At 57.7% G+C, this 10305-nt stretch overlaps 2 protein-coding genes across 2 annotated transcripts; one reads left to right on the forward strand and one right to left on the reverse strand.

Annotated features, from left to right (window-relative positions):
- Positions 1-38: 38 nt before the first annotated feature.
- FA10DRAFT_265599 (Serine/threonine-protein kinase) lies at positions 39-5761 on the reverse strand. Its single transcript, XM_025521133.1, has 2 exons — positions 5057-5761; positions 39-4989 (listed from the first exon to the last, which is right to left on the reverse strand). Exons 1-2 carry the CDS (start codon positions 5648-5650, stop codon positions 103-105), a joined length of 5481 nt encoding a protein of 1826 aa, XP_025378956.1. The 5' UTR covers positions 5651-5761; the 3' UTR covers positions 39-102.
- Positions 5762-5923: 162 nt separating this feature from the next.
- Positions 5924-9992, forward strand: FA10DRAFT_265600 (PX-domain-containing protein). The gene is made up of 2 exons (XM_025521134.1): positions 5924-9054; positions 9113-9992. Exons 1-2 carry the CDS (start codon positions 6178-6180, stop codon positions 9740-9742), a joined length of 3507 nt encoding a protein of 1168 aa, XP_025378957.1. The 5' UTR covers positions 5924-6177; the 3' UTR covers positions 9743-9992.
- Positions 9993-10305: the final 313 nt, after the last annotated feature.

Consider the following 10305-nt stretch of genomic DNA (forward strand, 5'->3'; position numbering starts at 1 on the left):
CGTCCCACGTCGAAATTCTTCTGATCACCATTGAAGAACATGTTTCGAGCAGGTAGATGATTTCGGGTCATACTTAGAATAAGCGACTATGTTACAATAGATTCACACGAGATGGGCGCCCTCTTCTCGAATCGAGACGAGCCAGCACCGGCCTCCTTCAAGGTCGTCGATGTGCTTGCGGACCAACCGTCCGTAGTCTCGCTCATCGACGCTCGTGAGTGAGTCAAAGAAAAGCTTCCAGAGTTGCTCGTCTGTCCTCGCTAGACTCGCTGCGCAGAGTCGTGCAAAGGTAGTTCCGGTCAGCTCGACGGCATAAGTCGCTGTGGGCATCGTTCGGTTCGTGGTGATGTCATCAACGACCTTGGCTACTTCTCGGACTGCCCGCTCTTGGATGGGCGCCACGTTCTTCTTGCTCCGGCGCTCATTGTTGCCGTGTTTGTCTTGCCGCCGTGAGCTGGCGTTGGTGAAGGGGTTGGGAAGAATGACTTGCGCTTCGGCGGCATCATAGGTCGGACGGTGATGCCCGGCAGCCGCACTCCCCGCTGCCCCTGCTCCAGATCCAAGCGTTCCAGCAGCATGGTGGTGGTCGGCGCTGGTCAGAGCAGCGGCCGAGCTCGAGTTCTGGCGCGCAATGCGCTCAGCCAGCCAGGCGCACAGTTCATGCCGGGGCACTTCGTACTCGGTTCGGCTCAAAATGCCCTTGACCTTGACAAGCGACGACTGACGGGTCCTTGCGATGACAAGGAACAGAATTCCTTCTGCACGGCACGTCGACGCAAGAAGCGCTGGCGAGTCTTCGAGTGCATGATCGTAAGCCAGATCGGCACTCAAGCCTGCCGCCCAGAGGTCGCGACAGATCTCCATGCGTACGCTCAAGATCCCCTTGCCGCTGGCCACGTAGACGTCGCATCTCCGAGGCGCGCATGGACCAAAGTATCGTTCCTCATCGACGGCCTTGCTCATCATCAAGCGAGGCAAGACGCTTTCGTGGTGCTTGGCCAGGGCAAGCGCGATGCGACCCACGGCAATCTGGATACCGACGGCGTGCGGCGGCGGCCCAGGTATCGTCGGACTAGCGAACCGCTTCATGAGCACATCGTAGCGTCCGCCTGAAGCGAGCACATCCCTCTTTTTGGAGCCGGCGCGCGCGACGACGAAGTGGATAGCACCCTTGTACAGCAGTTCATTGGAAGGGACGAGGAGGGGCGTAAAGAGGAAGCGCCTCTGCATACCAAAGTGTGCGGCTAGATGAATGACGCGCTTGATCTCCTCGACGGCTCGGCTCAGCTTCGGGCGCAGGTCGAGCGCCACCAGCCGTTCGAGCCGAGAAAAGACAATCGAAACGTCGTCCGACATGTTGGATGCTTCAATCTCCTCGACGATGGACCGTGGAAGCGCCAACTGGTTGAGCATGGCCCTGCCGTTTGCGACGGCAGTCTTTCCGCCACCGGAGAGCAGCGAGATAGCCGCGAGCGCCTCGGGGCGCTGTCGAGGAGGCACCCGATCCGTGATGAGGTCCAAGACATCTCCGTGAGAGATTTGCACAACCCACTCCTCCGAATCTAGTCCGGGCATCTCGTCGAGGATCTCGTCGACGACGCTGAGCGCTTCCGCCTCTGCAGCCGGTGTCTTCTCCGGCGAGACAATGTCAAAGTCGACTTCCGTAACGCTCCGTGGCTGGCCGCCAGCCAAGAGATTATCACGAAAGACTGGCGCAATCGCATATCGCTTGAAACGCTTGCCCTCTGATCGTGCGGCCATGCGTGCAAAGGGCACGACGAGATCGTAAGGGAGCTGCACCACTTTGCCGGTCTTGTCCAGCAGCTCGACAGGCTTCCTGTCGGGGCCGTACAGCTCGTTGGGTGGCAGAAGGAGGGGCGCCTCGAGCTCGACAGCCCCATGCCTGCGGAAAAGCGACCGTAGATGGGTGCAGGCAACGCCAATGAAGCGATTGTCTTGACCTTCATCATTGCCGCCGGCGTCAAAGGTGAATTCCCGTGCCTCTCTCTGGTCGGCCGGCTCCTCGCGACCAAAAAGAGACCCCATCAGCTGCAGGTTGTAGGTGCTGTTGGGTGTGCTCATCAGACGCAGACACTCTGCAATGTATTCGTCTTCGAGCTTGGGCGGCAGAAGCTCGCTCTTCAGCAGCTCGAGAGCCGTTGGCCTCTTTGAGGGGTCGTGGTTGAGGAGCCATTGGATAATCTTCGTCTGCGCCGGCATCTGAGCCTCATTCCAACCCTTAGGAAAGATGACCTCTTCGGATCGCAAATCCCGAACCACACCAATCCTCTCCATGCCTGTCTTGTACACGCGCTGAGCAGCTAGCATCTCGAAGAAGATGACACCGGCAGCGTAGACGTCGACCTTGTGGTCATAGCGAGATCCACCTCGCTTGGCCACCTCGGGAGCAATGTACAGATTTGTGCCAACCTCAGTAGTCAAGTCTCCGCTCTCCTCGAGTGTACCGTACGTGGGTCCATCAAGCTGGGCTTGCTGTGGCGTCGTCGTCGCGAGTCCGAAATCTCCAATTTTGATATCACCAGCTGTGTTGGTCGAAGAGGAGATGGGATTGGCAGTGTTGGCAGCCTCCATCAAGATCTGATCGTTGCAATACATGAGGATGTTGCTAGGCTTGAGATCTCGGTGGATGATACCGAGGGAGGTGATGTGAACGAGCGCTTCGATGATCTGCCGGAAGAGCCTCCAGCTTTCGTCAACGGATAGGCCACGGTCGATTGCCTCTCTGAGTGTCTGATTTTCGACGTACTCCATCTGGATATACAGCCAGCGGGGTTGAGAAGGAGATGCCGCTGTTCTGCTGTCTTGTGGCTGCGGCCTCTTGAAGCTCGAACGTGATGCAATGCGGTCCACTGATTCTGAACCCGACCGCGTCTCCGAGCTCGAGTCTGACGATGAATCTGAGTCTGAGTCCGAGTCTTTGGATCCTTCTGAACAAGACGGACGCTCCCCTGCCTTGCACGGTGGCGCCGGATCTTCATCGTCGCTCTCGCCCGAGTCGGAGCTACCAAAGCGGACATTGCTTCCAGCGTCGTGTCCTACCGAGAGAAAGTCGTCGTCGATCCCTGGCACCCTGAAGCTGAAGTCGGCCTTCGAGCGGCCATCGGTCGTCTTCAAGGAGCTCATCGCCTCCTCGCTCGACGTTGGCTGTGGATCCTCGGCCTGTGTCTGGATCCAGCAAGTGACGTAACGGACGATGTTTTGATGGTTCAATCTCGAAAGAGCCGTGATCTCTCGCAGCGTGCGGTCATCGTTCTCGGCAGATGCACTAAGACGGATCTTTTTGATGGCGTAACTGCGTCCGTCGAGGCGATTCCTTGCCTTGAAGACTGCGCCGTAGGCTCCTTTTCCCAGCAGCTCGAGCTCTTCAAAGTCGCTCTCGTACCTGGAAAGCCCCGTGACAGGCGCAGTGGCATCATTTCGTCGAAGCTGCCAAAAAGAGCCAGGGCGGAGTGCCCTCGTCATGGCAAGCTCGTGCTCCTCGGCACCTGCGCCTCCCACATCGGTCGCCGCCGACGGCCCACGAGTCATTTTTGGACGGTCGTTCTTGTCGGCAGCTGTGAAAGTGTCTCTTTTGGCTCTTTTCCCTGCAGTGGCGGTGGTCTCTGTCGTTATGCCTCGGCTGTTCTCTTCGGCCTCCTCGAAGCGAATCATTTCCTCGAGCCTGCTCTTGAGTTCTTCTGCCGAGCACCGCTTCCTCGTGCTCTTCTCCAGCATGCCGCGGAGAAAGACTTTGACGTGCTCCGCAGATGCCTCAAGGGCTTCATCTAATGGACCAAACGCCTCGCTGGCGAGAAAGGCATCAAGAGACGAATACTGGGAGACAATCGTCGACGAGTAGAGCATTTGAAGTACGACGATTCCTAGATTCCAGATGTCAATCTTGCGCGTGTAGACCTTTGCTGAAGGCGAATCTTCCGACGCCATGATGCTTTCCGGCGCAAGCCAACCAGTGGGGAGATCACTGGTGGGAAGGGCGTCAAATTGATTTCCCATTTTGTCGGACAGCGGATTGACCTCGTCCATGTCGCTTAGCCGCCTCACGTAGCCGGTTCCTGCGAGCTTCATGTGGCTTGGCCGACCGTCATCGAGGTAGAAGTAGTCGAGGCAGATGTTGCGATGGAGTAAGTTTCGCGAGTGCAGGGCATCCAGGGCACAAAGCATGTCCCATAGATGATAGCGCACCTTCTTCCAAGATAGACGACCACATTGACGCAGTAACGTTCGCAGCGTCGGGCCTTCGATTCTCTCTGAGAGGACCAGCAGCCTGCGTGATACCTTGCTTGTCGACGGTCGCCGCGTCGAGAGCGGGGAGATGTCGTGGGCATCGTCCAGGACCAGCGCACAAGCCAGAACATTGACCAGCGTCTCTTCGCGGATACCCCTCAATTTTTCCAGTTCCCACTCAACCTCTTCGATCTTTCGCTTGCCGCTCGAAAGGTCATAATGTCTTGTCGTGATCGGAAAGGTCTCCAGGCACCAGAGCCCATTGTTCTGCTGCATGGAAGCGTTCTGTTGCGATAGACTTGGATGGGCCCAGGCCAGATGTACAGTCGAGAGGCGATTCTGCCGTAACAATGGACCGATGGCGACGTGGTGGGTGACGACGCCCAGATGTTCGATCGGATCGATGAATGCTTCCGTTTGCTGGCTCCCATCCAGCTCCTGAGCCTTTCTGAGGAGCGACGATCGAATATCCAAGTCGCCCGACTCTTTGGTCCCTAGCTTGTTGAGAGTCACACTGCGCTGCAGACCTCGACGATTGTTGTCCGGCGACCGAGGCGACTGGGAAGGGGAGCTGTTGCCCGCCGAAGGCATGGCAAAGGCCTCTCTTTTACGATCACGCTCCTCCTTGATGGCCAGCGCCTTCTTCGACTGCTCCTCTTCGATAAGTTGCACCAGCTTCGAAGCCCTCTCTGCCTCCTCTTGCCGCAGTCTTTCTGTTTCCTCTCGCGCTCGCTTCTCCTCTGCCTGGTTCAGAAGGCAACAATATAGCCTCAGCTGATACATTCCTCACGCTCTCAGTTCCTACACTCACTGTTTGCGCCGCCCTTTCTCTCAGCTCCTTTTCTTCCTCCAAGCTTCGATTCGGTCCTTTCGTCATTTTTGAAACAGCCTCATTATGGCCACTCATCCATTCCTGACCTCCCGTGATAAGTTCCCAGAGCATCTCGTCAACAGTACCCAGCAGCTCTTTTGCACGGGCCGACAGGTAGTCCTGCAAAGCGAGCGCCTGCCGGGCCGTAACACCCCTTGTCTTTTCCGACTGTTCGACAACTTTGATGATGGGGGGCAGGTCTGGGTAACGCAACGGCAGCCGAAAGCGGACGAGCGCCGAAACGTGCGGCTTGAGCTCGTCGACATCCGGCCTCAGCGTCACATCGAATGTGTGCTGCTGCTGCTGCTGCCGCTGGGAGCCACTAGGCGAAGGAGGCGTCGCCTTTCTGTTCCATGGTGTAAGTGCCTCGGCCTGAACTTGTTCAAAGTCTGGACCGAGGATGCTCTCGAGGACCTCGAGCTCAGTGCTCTGGAGCTGAGCAAGTTCTTGGAGAGAGCGCGAGGGAGCAGAAGGCTGCAGAGCAGGGGGTACGACGACAGACTTGTTGTTGCCTTTGCTTTTGCTCCAAGGCATCGCCTCGGCGTGTCAGCATTCAGAGAGTAAGCGCCCCGGCGCTTCTCTCAAACTTGCAGCATGGTTCGTTTCGGCTTCTAAATCTCTGATGGGCGTGTCCTTGCGTCGTCCTGGGCAGACGAGAGAGATCGCTTTCCACTTTCTACGAGTCTGACTCGTCGGAATAGCGCGATCTTCCACGTGCTTCTGCGCGACCGAGCTTAATTTTTCGAAAGGGGTTCAAAGCAGGCGCCCTGCAGGAGACTGGCTACTAGTGGTGTTGGTCGGTGGAAGGCTCCTCACCACGGCCTCGACAAAGGACCCAATATATCGGACAATAGAAGACCATCGGGACGTGCTCCTCAGTGACATCAGCTTGGAGGCGGCACGCTACGACATTGACGACGACTGTGACGACCGCAACGACGCGTGTGATATCCTTTCAATAGATTCCCCGCCCCAACCTCGGCACAACCGTTCCGACACATTCTTCATAAAGAATACACTCCCCCACATCCTCACAAGCCGGGGACGCAGGCAGGTCGACGATGAGGCCTGCTCCTCCGCCCAAGCCATCGCACCTCTCTGTGGCCATAACGGGCACGCTTTCCTCGGACGCTTTGAGGACCTATATCCGCAAGCAGAGCACGCAGACCATCAACAGCGGCAAGGCGCCTACTCCGTCGACCATTCGGCGCTTAATGGACGCGAGAGATCGGGACCAGGACGATGACACAAACGGCTATGAAGACGACGACGACGACGACGACGACGACGACGACGAAAATGTGCGGTGGGGCACGGCCAAGGCAGCCATCACGCCAATCAAGCCAGCTTATGCAAATCTAGCCGACCTCTTCTCGCCCGCCCATGGCGAGCAACAACGGCAGCAGCATCAAACGAGGGCCGCAATGGCTTCGACTTCGAGTCAAGCGACCCTGAAGGCTACGAATTCGTCTTCGATAGGCGGCACGGGCTCGTTCAGAACGGCGAGAGGCGGCTCTGAGAACGGCAATGGCCAGAGATTCTCAGCTCTGGGTGAGGAGGAGATGGAGGCAGGCATCCTCATCGAGGACTGCGACGTCTCGACTTTCCGCCTTTCGAAGCCAAGGAGCAGGGCCGTGCTTCCGGCGTCGTCCGTGTTCGACATCGAAAGATCGCGAGAACCTTCGGTTGTATCCAATGCTGCCTTCTTCCATGATGACAAGAGCAACCCCGTTGCTGGGGGCCAGCTCATGCATGCGCGAGATGGTAGTAGATTCGAGCGGGCGGGCCCGTCGACGAAGTCACCAGTGGCAGCGCAGAATTCTGAGCTCCCAGAGCCAGCAGCGAACACAGTACCCTCACGCCAGAAAAACTTGCTGGTCGCTGGGCCACCACCACCAAGACCGAGCAGTATGGTCTTTGCCCCAAGTCAGGACGAAGGTTCTGCAGACGACCAAGCAAAGGATGCCCCGACACCCGAGATTTGCGAGCCACCAGCTGCGGGCTTGAATGCAGGGTCAAGCCAGGTGACTCAAGGAGGTCGCTCTGCCAGGGCATTGTACGCCTTTGCGGGCGAGGCTCATTTCAACGAGCTCGGCTTGAGAGCTGGCCAAGTTTTCGAGATCCTAAACGAGGACATTGGCGGGGGCTGGAGCTTGGCAGCCCTTCAAGAGGACGCGGGCCATTGGACCAAAGGCCTCGTTCCCAAGGGCTGGTACGCATACATTCAGGACTTCACCTTGTCTCCTCCCACCGTCGAGGCTAGGAAGTCTTCGGAGCCGAGCCCCATGTCACTCGACCTCGAGGGTCCAAAGACGCCGCAGGGCAATTCTCACGTTGGCTCCAGCCTGCACACTATGTCGCCCTCGACCTCGTCACAAGAGCCCGCTCACAGCCGCAACGATTCCTACCTCAGTCCTGTACAGGACTGGGACCGGGGCCGCCCTGCCTCTGGAATTGGCGAGATGTCCGGCAGCAGGCTTGGCGCCATTCAGGCGCTCAATATGGTCAAAAGTCGCTCCGAGGGATCCCAAGTGAGGACGCGAGAGACGCAGGAAACCATTTCCCCTGCCAACTCTACCTCGTCGCTGCCTGTCTCCGAGTCAGGTGACACACTGGCGAGCCATGCAAGCTCCATGGCGGAGGGCGCTGCTCCATTGGTCACACCAGCAACAACGCCTGGCTCGCCTGCTCCCATGATGCACAGAGAGGGCTCCAAGAAGAAGGCCACCTTGCTGGGAGGACGGAGCATGAACCGCTTTTCGCCTTTCGTCGCGACTGGCGTGGAGGACTATATCCTCTTTGGTTCCAAGGCCAAAATCGAACAAGCAGACGGGGAGACAGCGCGGCAGAAACAATTTGACATTGTGACAAGCCCACAAGGAGGGCCGACCTGGAAGTCGCCCGGATTTGGCATCTACGTAGAGATACACACTCCAGAGGTCCAGGTCGATGAGCGAGGTCGTGAATACATCGCCTTTGTCGTTCACGCTTCTTACACCTTCTTCTCTGAAAGGGAGCAGCAGGACGACATCGGCCTGTCGGAAGATCCCATGGCTGATCCGACGCAAAGACCAGCAAGCCCAACGTACATGTCGAGTGTCTATCGGCGCTATAACCACTTCAAGTGGCTCTCTTCGCATCTCAGTCGCGTCTACCCGTTCTTCGTCCTGTCTCTTCCTCCACTACCGTCAGCCAACCACGTCGCAGGCAAGGCACAGCGATTTGAAGCATCTTTCGTGGAGAAACGGAGGAGAGAGTTACAAGCTTGGCTCGTCAGCGTCGTCCGACACCCAATCCTGAGGACCGATGAGGCTGTCCGCTTCTTTCTCGAGACGGAGCACGACGGCGAAGAGTGGGCACAGGGGGCAAAGCAGATCAACCAGCGCGCTGCAGCGGCTTTTACCACCGATGTCTTTTCGAAGACGCTTCATCCTCTCTTTGGTGTCGACTCGACCGAGGCAGCCATCGAGGCCAGACAGGTTGCCGCCTTTCTCTCGACGTATGAAAAGGCCATGGGCGCTGACGGGACAGCACCTCGTGGCGGGGTCCTTGGCTCCTGGAGAGACATGCGCGAGGGTGGCAGGATCTCTTCGGACAACTATCGCAACCTGTCCTATGCTCTGCTGCGCATGATGACGGGTACAGCATTAGGAGCAGGGACGCGACCGGCTGCTTCCAACGGCTCGGCGCTGGGTAGTGGCGTCTTTCCTCCCATGGGCAACGTAGGCAGGCGAGATGAGCACGGTGCGACAAACGAGCAGAGAGCGTGGTGCTGGAGGGATGGCTGTGGCGAGTGCAAGTCGCTGACAAAGGCGCTTCAAGGCACCGTCGACGCGCTTCAACAGGTCGCCGACCTCTACGATGGACATGCCCACGGCGTCCTGCACGACGAGCACGACCGCCTCTGGAACCTCTCCAAGGCCCAGTCTCAGCACGCTGTGAGTACCCTGCCATCGCCTCGACGTATTCCAAAGCTAATCTTTTCTTTCTCGAAAGTCTCTCTTGGAGATTCACAAGGCCACCCTGGCAAAGTACCGCGAAGCCACTGGTGAGCCTGACCCGCTCGCTGAGGCAGAGGGCAGCCAAACGCTGTCTTCAGAAACGGCATCGACAGACGAGCAAATGGCCACCCGCTGCGAGACAGTGCTCAACATGACGATGAGCGAGGTCGACCGGGTCCATCGGCAGCGAGTGGAAGACTGGAACGGCGTTGGCCGATCGATGCTGGATGGCCAGATCGCGCTATATGAGGACGTGCTCCACACGCTGCGAGAGGCCCGTACCAGGTTCGAAGAAGAGACAAAGAAGACGTCTGCATCTGAAGCTACAACGACGGGAGAAGAACGAGTGCCAATCTTGCCCTCTCCGTTTGAAATGGAGCTCGGCAACCCGGTGCAGAGCGCGCCGCTCAACCTGCCGAGCGCGATGCTGATGCAGCCTAGCAAGGCCGTGAGGCCCGTCTCGCTCGCGGGCGAGGTCCTCTCTGACCTCTTTGGTGGGGCAAGCGCTTTTAGAGGACCACCAACAAAGACGTCTTCATCACTCGGGCAGATTGATGAGTCGGGCAGCGGCCATTCCCAGCAGCACGAGTCTGGTAGCTCCATGTACTTTACAATTTGGCGATGATGATCGTAATGACTATTGTCAGAGTCTTTGCCCGTCACCTGACTTGTCCAGTGACCGCACAGATGGGGGCTGGTGCGAGGCAGGCGACGGAAGCGCCGGACCGACGATGAAAGAGCTCCTAGACTTGCATGCCTCGCTAGTGCGTACCGCCGCACAAGGAGCGACTAGCGCGACACACACCGCCGCACGACGGGCAGCCAGCCGATCGTGATGCCGATTATATATTATAATCTCTATTGACTCCGTGAAACAGACAGATATACTGTACCTACCCTAGTAAGGCTTGTCGACACGAGGCCGGTAACGTCACGATTTCAGAGAGGGCCAAAGAGAACGAAGAAGACGCGCACGGGAGTGTTCGGGGGGACACACACGCACGCAAAGTGACAGTAGTCGGACTGGCATTCCAGTGCTGGGCGCTAACGATAAAAATCGAGTGAGGCGGAGAAGAAAAGAGGAAAAAAAAAAAGGTTAAAAAGAACGGAAAGAAAGGTAAATAATGGACCGAGGCAGGGAAATGCAAATAATTAGGCAAGCGAGGGTACCGCAAGGCTCTTTGGGGG

The sequence above is a fragment of the Acaromyces ingoldii genome (genome assembly GCF_003144295.1).
Source record: "Acaromyces ingoldii strain MCA 4198 unplaced genomic scaffold FA10scaffold_2, whole genome shotgun sequence".
Classification (NCBI taxonomy): domain Eukaryota; kingdom Fungi; phylum Basidiomycota; class Exobasidiomycetes; order Exobasidiales; family Cryptobasidiaceae; genus Acaromyces; species Acaromyces ingoldii.